Source organism: Petromyzon marinus, chromosome 3 (assembly GCF_048934315.1).
Source record: "Petromyzon marinus isolate PM22_M1 ecotype Great Lakes invasive population chromosome 3, UKy_Petmar_22M1.pri1.0, whole genome shotgun sequence".
NCBI lineage: Eukaryota > Metazoa > Chordata > Hyperoartia > Petromyzontiformes > Petromyzontidae > Petromyzon > Petromyzon marinus.
Window position 1 is genome coordinate 16915765 of NC_133669.1, and position 18277 is coordinate 16934041.

Below are 18277 nucleotides of genomic sequence, written 5' to 3' on the forward strand. Positions count from 1 at the left end.
AAAAACACGTTTTTATGGCGTTCAAAATGGACGCCAAGCACTACTAATAGATAATAATAATGGTCACTACCATAATTTTGGGTGAAGAAACAAACTTCGCACAGATTAATTTAGCGCTCTATTTAAAAGTCAAACAACAATCCTCATTCTTTGCCGCACACACACAAAGAGCATGCACGAGTCAGCAGAGGACACACTGTTTCTGATGTGCGGTACACACCCCGGTCTCCCTCCGTCTCAGCATCCGAGCCCGTGGGGACTGACGACACGTTGCTGAGCGGGGAGCGCGTGCCCACGGAGGAGGCGTGCCCGCCGTAGCCCAAGGAGCCACCTGACATCCCCAGACGGCTCAGCACCACCTTGGGTGAGGCAGCCATGTCAAAGGACAGCTTTCCCCGCTCGCCCTCCTCGTCTGCAAGGCACGGGATGTTGGAGGGGAGGGGCACACACACGCACCAACGGAAGCAAGCACTGTTAAGTGACATCTTATGAATCATGAAAAAGTATGCTAGCCTAGCATGCACGAGCAACTACACAAGCAGGTTCACATGCAAAGAAACAATAAAAACGATCATCGTGCTTACAAACGCACTCGCGGAAATGCAAGTGGGCACACATGTAAACAATCACAAGGCATTTTCTTATGACAATGTGCAAGAATAAGTGCACAATACAAGCACGTAAAACCACAACAAGTCACGTACGTAAAAAAATAATATCCATAAAAACAACACACAACCATCACCTTACAAAAAACACACATGCAACAGACATGCCATTACCCATGTAAACACACTGATAAAAAATGTTTAAATCAAATGCTAACACAACACAAGCCAAGTCAATTCATTTTAGGTTAACATGTGGCACCTTTCTGGCAGAAATCTGCCACCCAAAAGAGCACAAACCATAAAATGCCGCACAAAAATAAGAACATGCGATAAAGATTTTCGCTCTGGCAGCTTAAAATTCTTTGCTGTGGATGCCTTTGTACAGTTCTGTCATTTAATAGATAATTTTAAACAAAAGGGCTATTCATTTTTATATAGGGGTCAATTCACTTTCAATTATTGCTTTCCAGTAATCCAACTGCGGTGGAATAATATGTTCATGTTGCACGGACAAATTGAAATGCCAAACTTGATGCGTGCTAATAATATCACCTGGCCATACTGTACTGGACACTTAAGCCATGGAGGATAAAATTTAAAACACCAGCTATCTATAATTAGCAGTAATTGGACAAATTAGGATAATATCTTGGTCAGCGCTGATAAAATTAGTGCTATGCTAACAATTATTCTGCTTTAGGGATCTTATCACGCCTCCGAATTCGCACCTTCGACCTCTTGATCGGAAAATATTTTTTTCCGTTCTGTGAAATTTGCCTTAGAAATTGTGTTAATGATTGTTATTATCATAATAACAGAATCAAAGAAAATCCACAAAATAGGATAATCGTGTTTATTTTATAACATGCAAACCAAAAATCGAAAATTTCAATTGAATTCTAATCTAAGTTGTAGGTCAACTCAACGACTTGGAGCTGATAAAATACATTATGCGCCATTTTCATAAAATACATTATGCGCCATTTTCATAAAATTTTACGAAGATACATTTATGGGTCCTTACGCAGGATCAGTTTGCTGTTCAAAAACAAACACTGTTGGAATACAATTGTTCAGAAATCCATTGGATGATTATTATCATTTATAATTATTATCCTTGTTTAACCAGGAAATCCTCATTGAGTCACATGACTCTTTTTCAGGAGAGTCCTACCAATGTTTTTTCAGAAGGGGGTAATGATTGCTATTTCTAATACCAATTGATGGTTTTAAATGTTATTTTATGGTGGTGAAACACCCTTTGTCCATATGTTTATTTAATTTAGTATTGCCCAAACTACACAAATTGGCAAAACATCACAACAGAGCACACGGCCGGTAAACAATCTTGAGATGAAGCAAGGCTGCTGTTCTGGTTAATTAAAGAACACTACTGCTGTTCTCACCTCTGTGGGTGTCGGTGGCACAGGCAAGCGTCTCACCTGGACTGGGCTGCATGCCGCTCCCGGGGTCTCGCAGGATCTGGAAGCGCGTATCGGGCGTGTAGGGCGTACGGTACTGCGCGTAGTTGAAGAGGCCGAAACGCCGGCGGATGTTCTCCACGTACACCTCCATCTCAGACATGGCGTTATTGAAGATGCCGCGAGCTTTCTTCACCGAGAAGGGAATCTCCTTGGACATCAGGTAGCAGTTGCTGACCGGCACCCACGCCCTGCATGCAGGCGTGACAATCAACGAGGTCAACACTAGCGATAAATACACGACTACATACTTATCCTTCTCTTAGGGTGGGGATTCTCAAACTGCAGGCCTTAATTATTATATATATGTTTTTAAACATACATTTTTTTTACCAGTCATCAGCTGTGTAAGGTGAAATTAGTAAATTAGCATTTAATTGCCTTTTGTTGTAGGCTCCTGCAGGGCTTTGTTGTCAGCAGAGGGCAGTGCAGAAAGATGCAATGTTGTACTGTATGTACTATGCTCCAATGTCTATGCTCTCACCCTTCACCAACCAGCATGGTGACGTATGGTCAAACAACCCCCACGACCGACACGGTGTGGGGGAGGCTTTCGTCCAGCAAAGGATTGACAAAGGTCTGTAAAGTATTATTATTGCTTATTAATAATCATTCATTTGGTGAGACATATGTAGCAGCAGCATATGGACGTCTTGGCCGTACACCAGTGCACCATAACACTCCAGTCTTCATACAACGGTCCAAAATCTAAATTTTAATCAGAAAATCTGTTTATCAGTCTTTAATTGACGCTGTCGCCAAGTCTGATGCAATTCGAAGGTTTATTAAGTCTACTGAGACTTGCTAAAAATGTCAACATTGACCGATGATTTGGTTCCGGGCTACCCAATTTTTTGGGCAGACCAGGAGGGCGAGCGCCCGGAGCAACAGCAGCAACTTTCTTAGAAAGCCTGCCTTACAAGCCTTAGGTGGGACTGGAGCATCATCATCTTCGTCGTCTTGGACCGCCGATGGATAGTACGGCAAGTAAAGCGTTGGGATTGTCGTACTTCTTATGAATGCTTTAGGGTTAGGAACCATCCGACCAAGTCTAGGGCACTAGTCAGATCTGTCTCGGGCACGAGTCAAAACACGGATCCAATTGTCATCAGCCTGGGTGCTATGTAGCAACAGACTGTGAAGCTTCATGTTCAGCTGCTCATAACATTAATCTTCCAAATGCTTCGAAATCACGAAAACTGAAATTTGACACACCCCTCAAGACTCTGACCGGGGTTGCAAATCGCCGGAAACTAAATAATTGCAAAAAATGCTTTTTTTATACCAATGCACCAGTGTATCGCCAATACGTTCATATACAATACATGTTTATTGATCACAGCGTATAAGGCACTCCTGTTGTAAATTCTGTACTGCAGCATAAACTTTTATGCAGGTGATTTGTAATACATGGACAGCCCCTTTTGTCAATCCACTGCTGTTGGCTGAGAGCCTCCCCCCATACCTTGTGGGTCTTGGGGATTATTTAACCAAACTCCAAAAGTGAAGGTGGGAAGCATAGATTTGGGAGCATAATCGTATTTCTCTGCATTAACCACTGCCGCTCACCAAGCCCCCGTGGCCTATTATGACCAAGCCACCTGTAATGCCCCTGATTTCGTCAGGTCTCGAATGCTAAGTGTGTTTGAGCCTGCATAGTGCTTGAATGGACGACGACCATGTATGACAGGTTATTTTTGCCTGTGGGGATGCTGATGTCTGATTGCTTAATTTAACATGTTCAAGAGATGCCATATGCCATCCTTCAAGGTATCTATCTCATGCTTTTATTGTGCAGTAACATACTGAAGTGTATGTTGCCATTTGGATGAAAAAAATTCTGCATCATTGCTTGCATAAACAATTCTGCTACAAGAGCATTCGAAAGAACAGGTCACTTGCAAGCTGTGATCTCATCCGTTGTTTACATGTACAGTATATCAACAAAGCGAACTGAACATTAGACTGCACAATATATGCTCCTCCAGAAACTGGCCACAAGCAGTTCCAGAGCGATCTGATAGAAACGGCAATTTTTGATACTTAAAACAATGTTGCAATAGCATCGTCGATTCTTGAGAAACAAATTCGATATAAATGAGGCTGCAGAAATCAGGCAAATAGTGATGATTCACTGAAGACAGGGTGGGTGGAGGGTGAAGTGTTAGAATCTTACTTGCTAAGCTGTGTCCTTGGGCTGACTAAAATGGGTTTCAAGCTAGTTTTATTCAGAAATGTATTTAAAATAATGGTCAAACATTCCATAATCACTCTCGCAAGGTCACTGTAACATTTTATTAAAGTGTATTCTACAGTAGGAAGGTCGAAGTGATGTCACCAGAGAGCTTATAATAACTTGCTTGACCTGGGTTTTGAAGTCTTTTGTCATCTCATTCACAAAATACTAACCTTTAAATCGGACAAACTGGGGAACCCACCTTGGTGCTAGGCTTGGAAAAATTGCACTCTCCCTCCTTCCTATGGTCAGGCACTACAATTTTCTCAATTCAATTTAAGAACAGATTCTTCTCTAACCTGGATGAAGGTAACATGAACATAAACTTTGCATGAAACATAATTTGCCAATTACCATGCATGCTTTTGGATGAATACACCCCAAGTATCATTGTATATCAATTAATTGTTAAATACCTACTGGGTATGAAGCTGTTTGATTATAAATTAAATCATGCTTTAGTTTTTGCACAGTACAACACTTGTTGCACTGCAGGACTGAGAGACGGTGATGGCTTGGGAACAGCTTCATCCAGCAGTGGACAGATTATGGCTGAGGATGACACTTGCAGAGACTTACCGGTCATGCTGGCCAAAGAAGCGCACATCCACTTGTCCATCCCGCTCGCGCAGGGCCTTGGCTGGCCAGAACGGAAAGCCCTTGAGCTTGGCCCAAACCAATGGGTGCGGGATGCTCTGTGAGCCAACAACATCGACATGCCAATTTACACGCCGAAGCCTCGATATAAACTCAAACTCTTGAGTCTCTCCTGCTCAATGAGCGTGGGATGGTGCTAATCTTCTTTCGACCCTAAGTGGTGGAAATTCCACATTCCTATGGCGGACGGCAGTTTCTCCCAAGTATGACTGCAGCTGATTTCCATAAAAATGGTGCTCATTTTAATCAACCGCAGATGGATCAAAGGCCGAGGAGGAAAAAAAAGCATATGAACTTGCAGCCTTCCAATTAATGGTGGATCGATGGATTCAGTCCCGACGATTAGATAAATGATCTCAATTCAGGGTCTCGATTTAAATGAAAAATAATTATTTTGTACCACTGAGAATGGAAGTGCCTCTGGTGGCCTATCAGTTATCTTGTTTGTGCAGAATCAAAATTTGTAGAATCTTTATTTTTCCTGGAAGAATCCGATGAGCTATGAAAGGCTCACCATTCATGTTAATGTACTCAGGGTATTTTATTGATTTTCACAATCTGGCGGGACTGCTCAAGATTGATACTAATCTACGGTACATTGTTCTACAAACATGCAGTTCCTTCCTCATACACTACGTGGCAAACTGGGCATTGCAAAAGCATAACGTAACGTCAGCCGTGTTTTTCATTCAAAACGTGTATGGGGTATAGCTGTTGCACAGTGGTTGGCAGCACTGAGCTGTTTACCCGGAGATCCAGAGGGAGAGATGGAGATGCAAAAAGACAGATGCAAAGATAAACGGAAATCGAGACACATGGAGAGACACCAACAGATATTAAGGGACAAAAAAGAGATACAGAACTTGTTCTAGTTATTTTATTTACTTTACGTTTGTCGCACACATTGTTGACGTGATGTAGTTTTAGAAAGGATTTTAGCATTTTTTCTACTTGAATATTAAATCTCCAAAATTATGAACCTGTGATGATTTTCTCCGTTTGGGGTTTTAGAAAAAACATGGCTACACTCCTACGATCTGCATTTTTTTACTGATTAATTTAATTGCTAGTCACATGCCATATTCCTCTTTAAATGCCCAAAACATGTGCGCACTGCAAATTCTCATCTTAAAGGGTCCGCAGGCTTCCCCATATCACAACGGATTTGTACAAGGAGGCAGCAACTTGCAAATATATGCATTGCACGTTGAACTTCTTTCGCACTGTACGTAGCCGACCGTGCTAAATCGGAGGTGCAGGAAGCAATGCATCTCTTTCTGTGCCACCAAGGGAGGGGGGTGGCATGGGTAGTAAAGTGCATGAGAAACCGTCAACGTACACATGGCTCGCAAAACCAGTTGTCTCGCTTTTGGCATGAGGAGAGGTAGCACTCAGGACACACTTCTATTTCGTTCATCTGCACACACAAGACGGTACACAAAGCAGGGAATAATTATTACATTTATAGTTGTGCAAGTCTGTATCAAATAAATAAAAGTATCCACTGAGGTCTCAGACTTTTAAGAAAAGGTCAATTCGAAAAATCTTATTTGTGTATGTAGGCGTTCATATGATACCTCTACCCCCCCCCCCCCCCACGTGTACACAGTACAATATCGTCTGTCTTCGCATCTACACGACAAAAAAACCTACTTGTACGCATATAACAAGTCACCCTCTCCTATGATTACAGATATTTACTAGGTTTGATGACAGTCGCTTGTGTTGCCATCGAAACGTCGTGATCTATTAATTTCCTATCTACGTGACTTGACCGAAAGAACCAAAGAGTATGGAGGATTCCTGCAGTCACGAAAGCTTCAAATCAAGATTGATGGCTCAATTAAGATGCAACAATCGCTTCTTTGTCTCGTCTGTACCGTTTGGTTTGTACTCTTTCACGTTTTTTTCTATGTATTGTAACGTCGCATTCACCCCTCGGTCTAAATGTATCGGTTGCAGTTTTCATGAACTCTAAAACCAATTCTTATATGCACAGTTCGATGCGTGTACCGAGAGTTTAAGCACCACAAATAAATCAATGAATCAGTGCATGCCTATTAAGCATGTTTGAGAATCCGTGTAAATACTGTAGCATATTTCACCCACATTCTAGTATATAGTAAAAAGGAAATCATAAGTTTGTTGACACATTAATTTTTAAAGGAGTTATACACGAGGGATTTCAGGCATTTTTATAACCCAAATGCTGTGTAAGTGGTTGATATCCTTGAGACTCCAGCCTCACCTCATGTTCACAGATTTTGATGATCATTTTTGCAGTGGTGGTCAGCTTATGATTGGCTGAAAAATAAGAATTCAATTGTCACTTGAAATGCCCATTAATGTGAAAACAGATAGTGTCCTTGGACATAGAAAGGCATAATACTTCCCTGGAAAAACAATATGCAGCCAATGACTCCCAATTATTATTTTGCTTTGTTCATTAAACATTCAAATGGTTCTCTATTCCAGTCTTAGACCACTAATGAAGTATGTTATTACATATTTATTATTAGGTTTGTTTACCCAGGAAAGCCTCACCAAAAGCCTCGTGAATCTTTTTCCGAACGGTCCTGCCAAGTTAAAGCAGTCGCGGGTGACGATTGCTAATCTAGATTCCAATTGAGTCATTTGCGGATAACTATTCACACTTTTTTGGCAAATTTGGACCATGACACCGGCACATGATTTTTAATGCCCACTGTGAAACTTTACAGTATTGAACAGAGCAGCAGCAGGATTACAACAGTGAACCTCTGCCAAATAGTGGCATTGTATGTAGTTGCAGCCTTCGCTAGATACTTAAAGTTAGTTTTTGAGCACATACATCCATGTTATTGCTATTTTGATGTTGATTTAAACACTGAGACCTGTGTTGTTGTGTCCAATGTAAAAAATAGTGTATAGTCAAAGCAACACTCCATTGAAGGCTTATCTTTGTGTGTACTTGTCATAGATAAGCTAGTTCCGCAAAAATAGTCATTGTTGGCAATCTAGCAATGTTAAGAGTGTATTTACTAATTGATGTGTTTAAGTCTGCAGTACATTGTACTTGTATTTAAAAATAACCGTTTATATTTGGAAGCTTTTATCATCGATACAGAAGAACACGACCAATATGAGATGCAAATGTGTACGATCTACGTGGCACTATTGTAATGGATAACATAATTACAACCAAGTCTGTGGCCAACACAAATCTACTGTTTCCTTACACACACACAGATTATCCAGAGACTACCACTTAGCAGGCATCCACCCACACCAGGCTTATCTGGACCACTCGCTTATCACAATGAAAGTGTACTCTATCACGGGTTACAGTGTGTGACCCCCCCACCAAGCGTTCTGTTTACAAAGGAAAGAAAACCACAGTAAAAAAGCAAGTTTGGAAATGTACTCATTTACAAACCTGAATGGTGTATCATTATATTGCAGGTTATTTTGCTAATATGGTCCTTCTAATGGATTGCGTTGGTGCACTTATTTAAGACTTTACAACAGGCCAATGATGCCATTATACGAGTCGCAACTTCCTTTGCACGGGATGCCTTGTACACTTACCTCCATTATAGATGATGCAGTTATGAAGGATCCATTTGCAATCTGCAAGGAATGCTTCCGTGCAGCCATATATTTTCTTTTTTATGTTCTGTAAAAAGAAATCAATTCCATCTTAATGTGGAATTCATATCTTCAACACATAAGCAAAGGAATTGGTGGCTCAAAATAAGCATCCGATTTAACGTGACAGTTGTGTTATTTTGCCATATTCTGGTTTAAATTCAACAGCATCCATGAAACAATGTTCATAACTTAATTTGAAATTGTATTCATTCATCCAGAAAAGCCACACCGAGTTTTAGGATTATTTTTCAGGAGGGTCCTGTCACGTCGGGGTTTCGTTTGAAGCCATGTTCAGCAAATTAATGTCTATACGTGTGGGAGAAAAGCAGCGCGCCTGGAAGAAACCACCACTTGCACACGGGCAACAATATATCCCCATACAGATGTTTACAGATGGCCATTACTCCACTTTCTATACTGCCTTTTCTTGCCGAGCCAGCATATGGCACCTCGACACCCACGGAAAGGGAGCTTTACAACATGTGTGATCCCACCAATCCTCGCCTCCAGTGTTGGATTAAAGGTGTGTTAAACGCCACCACCACCTGGCTAAACACCCAGATGATAAGTAACACCATGCCGCCCTAGTGCATGCACATTCAGATTAACTTTGTAAGAAACACTGTTGATGAGGGTATAGACACTAAAAATGTATCTCTTCAACACATACTGCAAAAATTACTTTGTAATGAAATCGATTGTAAAAAAATTACGTCTGTAAAAGCCAGTCCATTAGCAGAGCATTTATTCAGTTAGGGGATTCAACTGAAAAAATAATTATTGCACGTAAAGACACAAATAGAAACCTGCTTGAATATGTGCTACTGGGACGTAAAACAACATTTCCAACATCAGCACACACCTGCTGACACTGCACAGTGGTCAATATCTATCGCCACAGTGGGCACCAAACGAGCTGGAAATTAGAATTTCATGCGGTGCACACTAAATACAAACAAAGCGCAACTCTACACCTATTCTTAGCTCTTTCGGTAAAGTCACGTTGAAGGGAAACAATAAAATATATATATAAAACAATAAAAATTCTCACGTTTCGACCATAACACAAACGGTCGTCATCAGGTGTGTCGGTTTGCATAAATGTATTTATTTTTAAACGGTGTATTTATTTTTTTATTTAAAACCCGTCAGCGTCACGCGCAGCGATTTGGCAGTTTATTTAGAAGGACTAGTCCATCTATGTTCTGAAAAGAGGAGGGGGGAAACGAAAAATTAATGTATGCTGTCTGAAAGCCACTGTAAGCGTGAACAATCAATTAAGACCTGAAATGGTTTATCAAATCTTTCCAATGATTGCTAAGCCAGAATCCATCTTCTCGGTTGAAATTGTCTCTGTGCTTGTATATGTGGATAGCCTCATGAACGAATCTCTCATGGTAGCCAGATGCCTTACAAAGAACCTCTGTCTTGGAAAAGTCAATGTCATGTGAGTCTACTAAATTATAACAATGATCTGCCACGGCCGAGGTGTTGGTCCTACCGTGTTTAAGGTCTGCTTTGTGTTCACGAATGCGGTCCGAGACATGGCGTTTGGTTTCTCCAATGTAACTACTACCACAGAGGCAACTTAGTTTGTAGACACCAGGGTACTGTATGTCCGGAATCACATCTTTTACAGATGGAACCAGATCACGGATTTTATGTAATGTGTTGAAACGGACCTGGATCTTGTGTTTATTCAAGATTTTGGAGATCTTTTTTGTGATCCCCGCAATGTAGGGTAAAGTGATGGTTTTGAAAGGCTCCTCAAGAGGGCCCTTCTTCATGGTTTGAGTGATAGCTTTGCGGATTGTATAGTCGGAGTAACCATTAGCCTTAAGAGCTTGGTGTAACGTGCTTGAGTTCACTGCCTATGTGTTCCTGGTCGGATATGCATTGGGCTCTATGATACAATCTTGATGAGAGAGTTCTTCTGTGATGGTGGTGGGAATTCGATTTCAGATAAGCATCCGTATGGGTAGCTTTCCTGTAGACAGAGTGGCTCATTGAACCAATGCATATCCGACCAGGAACACATAGGCAGTGAACTCAAGCACGTATACCAAGCTCTTAAGGCTAATGGTTACTCCGACTATACAATCCGCAGAGCTATCACTCAAACCATGAAGAAGGACCCTCTTGAGGAGCCTTTCAAAACCATCACTTTACCCAACATTGCGGGGATCACAAAAAAGAACTCCAAAATCTTGAATAAACACAAGATCCAGGCCCGTTTCAACACATTACATAAAATCCGTGATCTGGTTCCGTTTGTAAAAGATGTGATTCTGGACATACAGTACCCTGGTGTCTACAAACTAAGTTGCCTCCGTGGTAGTAGTTACATTGGAGAAACCAAACGCCATGTCTCGGACCGCATTCGTGAACACAAAGCAGACCTTAAACACGGTAGGATCAACACCTCGGCCATGGCACATCATTGTTATAATTCAGTAGGCTCACATGACATTGACTTTTCCAAGACAGAGGTTCTTTGTAAGCCATCTGGCTACCATGAGAGATTCGTTCATGAGGCTATCCACATATACAAGCACAGAGACAATTTCAACCGAGAAGATGGATTCTGGCTTAGAAATCATTGGAAAGATTTGATAAACCATTTCAGGTCTTAATTGATTGTTCACGCTTACAGTGGCTTTCAGACAGCATACATTAATTTTTTGTCTCCCCCCTCCTCTTTTCAGAACATAGATGGACTAGTCCTTCTAAATAAACTGCCAAATCGCTGCGCGTGGCGCTGACGGTTTTTAAATAAATACACCGTTTAAAAATAAATACATTTATGCAAACCGACACACCTGATGATGACCGTTTGTGTTATGGTTGAAACGTCGTGAGAATTTGTATTGTTTTATATATATTTTATTATTTTATTGTTTCCCTTCAACGTGACTTTACCGAAAGAGCTAAGAATATGAATTGCTGCAGTCACGAAAGCTTTAAATCAAAATTTAACTCTACACCTGCCTGGAAATAATTCGCCTAACTAGACATCACCAAACACAGAACTTTGGTGACCAAATTACCTTGCAATCTGATCAAGTCAAACCTAGGAAGTTAGTCAAAGCTAGGAACAGGTTAGGAGTTGTTGAATAGGAGTCACCCTGGGAATACAATGTGTTTTAGGCTAGGGCTGTAAGGTGGGCAGAAGATGGAAATAAAACATTGGATTCTTGAATTTATCTTTGCAGAGCTTTGAGTTATTCCCTCATATGCGTGGTTTATCTGGATATTTAGGTTTTCTCCCACATGCCCAACACTCATCAAGGGAAGTGGCTAAATATCGCAATCCAGCACCCTACTGATAATGATAGTATGGTTCCCACCCCCAACCAATTATCTTCACACACAAGCTTGGTGAATAAAAAGTTGGAAGATGGGAGATAACTGGATGTGAAAATTATAAATGATTGAGCACCACTATATGACAATGGCGATAATGCATCTAGAACGGTGGTCACAGAAAATTTACGTATTTTATTTTGATTTGGAGATTCCAACATTGCTTTAAAGTGACTGAAATTAAGTGTTTATTAAATGTTAAGTTCACGATGCAGAAACAATAACAAAGAGCAAATACCACCGCGCACGGGAAACACAGAGTTACCAGAAATAATGATAAATTAACTCTCAGATAAATTGTGGCTAAAGAAACAAATACACTCCAAATATCAATTATTTTTTTCTAAAAATTCTGTTAAGCACAAAACATGGAAAAATACCAACTAGAACCTGCCTTAAAATAACGCAGTGGGGGGCAAAGTTAAATAAGTTTCATACTTCATCACCTGAAATTGTGGGAAGTCATGAATCAGCAAAACAATGTTATTCTGCCATTCTATTTACATCGATGTTGACGATGTTTTTCAACCAGCCCAAGAACAAAAAAGGGCACAGGTCACAATCAGCCAACGCATAGGAGTCAATGAACAAATATTAAGTGTACTGTATTATATTGAACTTATTTCGCACCGTACGAAGCCAGCCGTACACTAATCAGGTGTGAGGGAAGGACAAAAAACTAAACACAAAAAACAGGTCTAAAGAAAAGTGTGTAGTTTAATAGTGACATACAGAACCTCCCAATGGGAATTAACCTCCAAACATTAATCCACCAGCATTTACTTTATACAAATTTAAGCACAGAATGTATTTTGTTTGTTTAGTAGAACAGGTTGGCAGCTGTAGGGCTGTTGCCATTACATTCCTGACGTGGAAATACTGCCACACCCCGCAGTGTTTCAAAGGAGCTATGAATAATGCAAGGTCGGCTGAAACACGCTGCCTCGCCCATTCTGGCCTCACCCGTTCTAGCGTGCTCAGATCCATGGGGTTGAAGATATACTCAGTGTAGTCAGGATGCTGCTCCAGAGAGACGGGTTTCTGAAATGGCTCCGTCTGTTCATAGAACATATGACACAAAAGTGATGACATAACACTTGTTAATAACATAACAATACAGCCCTATCTTCCCAGGCATAAGGTCACAAAGCTAAAGGCCAAAGCATCTTCCTTGATCAAATGAGAAAAGGACAAATGTGATGTTGAATTGCTCTCGTGCACCACTGCCAAGGCAGCATCAAGAAATAATTTGTTTGAGGAAAGGAGTGGAGCAAATTTTTTTGGTGGCCCTGAAGCAGTGGTGGAAATTCCAAGTTCCCATGGTGGGAAATGTATCTCTCAAATAAGATAACCACTGTTGACTTACAACAAATACAAAATGTATTGACCCATGAAGAGATTCCAAACTAAGTCGATACACAACCAAGGATCTAACGTGCAACTATATAACCGAGTGGGGCACTCAAACAGCAGGGTCAGATAAAGCTAAAAGTAAAATTAAAAAAATGCATTTGAGGAATTGTGCGCTTTCCAGTGATCGTATAAAGATGCTGAAATTTTGTAAATTAAACCATCATAAACATTACAGCACCCTGCTGCCTACAATCTTAAAACCAAATACAAGTATCCCTCGATACGTACGTTCTTAAAAAAATCACGTAAAACGAGATTTATAAATGGGAATAGCTTTTCCCATTAATTTAATACTATAAATTAGGGACGTGTTTCGGACAGTCATTCCAATTTTACTCCTAACCTAAAAATAAACACCTACAGTATATCACTTTTCACAATACAAAAAAAGGTTGAATAATGAATTAATTGGAAATACCCTTTTCAGGCAACTCACTAAAGAGCTGCATGTTGGAATGACTAGAAAGGTGATTTGGAGGCGTTACTATTGCACTGTAGGGATATCGTGAACACTGTCGCAGATGGATGACGGAGCCTCCCGGTGCATCTTATTTAATGTCATGGCACGTGGCCGTATGAAATTTCGTTAATGCAGAAATTCGATTTCGTTAATCAAAAAGTGTCCATAATATGTCAATTGCGTTAACGAGAATTTCGTGAAACCGAACATTCGTAAATTGAGGGATACCTGTATCCACACATTAAGGTTTTCAGGTTCATATGTATATACACCTTATTTAACCACACTTATGTCGACTTAGGCTCTTATAAGGTATATTACAATTAAAATGTGCTCAACGAAAAACATCCCTTACTAGAACAGTGTAGATTTTTACAGCTTAGCCTGAAAGCAGTTTCCTAAAAATGAATTAGTCAAAGTACTCCAAAATGTTGGCGATGACCAGTTGTGTTTACATGACGATGGGGCATAATTTACGTGTTGGCAAATATTCATTTTCTTTATGACTTTGGTGGAAATGTGCCCCTGTCTCCAACGGCCAAGGAAATGTTTTACAGATGTTGTCAAGATGACAATCTGGACCATTATCTCGACTGGTGGAATAATAACCTGCTCACAGCTTTAATGTCACTCGCAGAGACTGCCTGAGAGCACGACCACAGACGGTTGTTAATTTAAAGTCAGTCTTCACTAAACATGCAACAATTCATTGATTAGACTGATTAAAAGATTGCAATACATGCATCTACCGATTGATTCATAATTTACTCAAATAACATAAAAAAACACATGCGAGACATACATTTGTAGTTATTACAACACAAAACCAGGCAAGCAACAGACAAATCAAGCAACTATATAAGCACGACAGTGAAATCAATACACGAAAGACTCAATTGTTGAATCAAATCGTGACCCTGAATCAATACAATTTGTTGAAGCACGGGGGGATAAACGGAAAGCGTTACACAACTGGCTTATAGCAGGAGCAAGCAGACAGTTTCACAATGACAGCCAGTAGTTAATTTATCGTCAGTTTTTCATTTAATTGAAGACAGCAGCACAAAATGACCTGCTCGTGTAAAAAAAGAAATGACATGTTAAACATTAACAAGTAAATGGGATGAGTGATTACGACCCTGTCAGGCCGACTACACAGCAAGCCCCCTAAATGCTTGCACATAATGCTATCCTTTCATGGCAATGGCCAAGTTTCGTTCAACGCAATATAAAACATTACCCTGTCAACTTAATGCACTCTGGAGTGACAATGCATGTTATTCCTGCTTTCAAATAAGAGAATACACATGGCCCCCTGTGCTGTATTTGCAAATCTTAAGTAACTTATTTTTGGGGAAAAATTATCAAGTAAAACAGTTTTTTTTTACCAGTTACAGCCTTGGACACGTCATTATGCCTGCATGCACCCAAACACATTTTGCTCGAGTTAAGAGTATGAAGAGGTGAGGATTGCTTGCAAAGTCGTGTTTCAAATATTCAATTCTGAACTATAACAATTACCATCTTACACACAGACGTATTTCATACAGTTGTGCAGATTTCCAATGTTTTAAAATACAGTAGCATTGGTAAATGCTTTTCATTGTAAGCATTTTATATACGTTAATGATGCATGCATTAAATAGTGCGTATAAAGAAACTATTATTTACAAATGATGGAAATTAATTTGTATAGTGTTTACATTAGCACATTGAACGAGACAGAACAAGAGACAACACAAACAAGGCAGTGCAAGACAGCAAGACAAAACAAGATTAGAATCTTGAACTGCATCAAATCGCATTGGTGGTGATGAGAGGTGAATCGTTGCATCCCCAGTATTTATGGACAGTCCTCGATTTATGAACACCCGACTGACTTACGAACATCCGCACTTACGAACTAGCTTCCACGAGATAGTTATAGTTTTAACAGACTTGAAAATGCGAGTAGTAGTGCAATGGTCAGCACTGTGCTATCAACCCAGCGACCTGAATTCAATTCTCACTCACAACCAACACCAGTGACGATTATCTGAAAGTGTCCTAGGCCTCCCCTAGGTCAACTTAGCCTCAAATTAGTATGTATGTAGAACTTATTTCGCAATGTACGTCGCCAACCACACTAATCGGAGGTGCAGGAGAAGGACAATTAAATAAACACAAAAATCTGTCCAAAAGAAATTAGTTTTAAATCTAGATTTAAAAGTGAATAGCTCCAGTGCAAACATCGCAACTGGGGAGGTGGCTGTGCCAGCCCTCATAAGCGCTGCTAGCTAACAGCACTTGACCCAACAGTCTGTTAAGGTTATGTGGGGCGGGGGGGGGGGATCGTTGTCATTATTTTTTGTGTGCGCACAATTGTGGGGACTCATTATGCCATTGTGGGGACTCATTATGCCCTTCCGACAAGCAAGCCAGCATCAGGACTCAAGTTGTGAAAATAAACCTGATTTTTTTTATTAATGTTACTTTATTTTATGTTTTATTGACTACAGAGTATTAATTATAGTATTACATGCAAATGTCCAAAATTTATTTTTCTTTGAGTTTAACAATGCTTTCCTGACCGTATGTGCATTTAAAATACAGTACATTGTGTTCCGACTTACGAACCGTTCGACTTACGAATGGGTTTCAGGAAAGGAACCCGTGTGTACGTCGAGGACTGCCCTAATGTAAAATGGACTTGATTTAATAAAATAAAAATCCAGCCGTGAGTTCAGTGGCTACAATTCGATTACACATCACGTTGTGGAGAAGCCACACAATGCACATTCCTCTTCTCATGCCCCTTGCCTGCCTGGCTGCCAAACAATCACCCAACGCTGCGGTTCTCACATTAATTGGCCCAGCACAGAACATGGAACAAGACTGAAGGCCATGACCCTTTTGGAACATTTTAGGGCAATCGTTGTTGGAAATTGTCACCGGCAATGCATGTCCTGTACAAACAATGGCAATAGCACAGCTGAAGAGTTCTGTCGAGCAAATGAAAACAGTTCAAAATTGTTTCATGAATTACTGGTCAACAGCACACTACCTTGCGTAGTCATGTGACCTCCGATTTGATTGAAAGTGTACATCTTGGTTGCCTACAATAGGAGAAATAATGTCCAATTGGTCAACTACACGCTATGCAACAGAAAATTGTGCTGCAACCATTGCAGGTCACGAATGTCAACGTTGATTATTGAAACATTTCACAAGTGCAATATGATGACCTTTTAGGGATGGTACTCACCCCTGTGTGTTTCATCCTCTGCAGGGCAAACTTGAGCAGGTAGCTGAGCTGGTCCGTTGTGAGCATGGACATCGCTTTGCTCTGCGTCTCTATGCACTCTGCCACTGTTACTTTCTGCAACGGACGAGACAGAATCAAAGATAACATTAAACTGAGAATGTCTTGCAGACATGGTGGTTTGAAGGAAGGTATGTAAATTAACAAAAGAAAATATAAGTCAATTAATGGTCAAGCATACTGTCATTTGGCCAGATGCACTATATAAGTATTTACAAAGTTGCACAAAACAAACACTGGCTGGCACATCTCCAATGAATACCCTCAGCCAGGTGGAAATTCCATGTTTCTATGGCAAGGGGTAATTACAAAGAAAAAATCAATGGCAAACATTTACAACGTAGTATAGCATGCACTTGACCAACATGGAGGGACGATGATGGACTGAGTCAACCCCTGACAGGGATATAAACAAAGGGCCTTCCAAATCTTTCTATGACGCATTTTGGTTCTCAAGTTAGGAATAGAATGCCACCTCTTCCCACCCCGTGTCCCGAGTTAATTTCCAAGTAAAGATTACCAACTGGCAACCCAAGTGACCTCTATGTGAACAGCACGGTTGGCTACACAGTGCGAATGAAGTTCAACATACATACAACAGGTAAAGCTCATGCGTTGGCATTCAATGTTAACCTTTAAAAAAACAATACTGCCCCCACTCTCCAGGTCAGGTCATGTACACTTAAAAAAAGCAAATAATAGATTTGGTAAATGGAATTTTGCGTGTAGATTTTGGATTGTTGTACACGAAAACCTCACTGAACGAAGTTTTATTGAACACATGTTTCGGTGATACACGGTTTACTTTAAGAGGTCTGTTATCCATAACATGGTGGTGATGTTTCGGCGATACACTGATTAACGTTGCTATGATAGTTGTTAGACAGGCTTGCGAGAGATGAGTGCTGCATTTGTTCAAAGGTACTGTGGTGTGGATGAATTGACTGAGAATAATTCATTTACCACGTATGCTTTTTTGTGTAAGTTTTTTTCTCATTCTTTGGGTTTTTCGGTAAAGTCACGTAGATAGGTTAAAAAAATACAAAAACTACTACGTTTTGATCGCTACACAAGCGGTCGTCATCAGATGGAGAAAAAATAGGGGTTAGCCTCTAAAGGTAAACT

General features: G+C 40.4%; 1 protein-coding gene across 14 annotated transcripts in view; it reads right to left on the bottom strand.

Annotated features, from left to right (window-relative positions):
* Positions 1–18277, bottom strand: part of LOC116955618 (MYND-type zinc finger-containing chromatin reader ZMYND8-like) — a 60127-nt gene that overhangs the window by 13314 nt on the left and 28536 nt on the right. For all 14 annotated transcript variants that reach the window (XM_032976838.2, XM_032976849.2, XM_032976829.2 and 11 more), the window contains 8 exons: positions 17096–17209; positions 12942–13034; positions 8553–8640; positions 7234–7289; positions 6325–6402; positions 4908–5023; positions 2054–2283; positions 221–412 (listed from right to left, as the gene is read on the bottom strand). In XM_032976838.2, coding sequence (XP_032832729.1) covers positions 221–412; positions 2054–2283; positions 4908–5023; positions 6325–6402; positions 7234–7289; positions 8553–8640; positions 12942–13034; positions 17096–17209 — 967 coding nt within the window. The remainder of the gene's footprint in view (positions 1–220; positions 413–2053; positions 2284–4907; positions 5024–6324; positions 6403–7233; positions 7290–8552; positions 8641–12941; positions 13035–17095; positions 17210–18277) is intronic.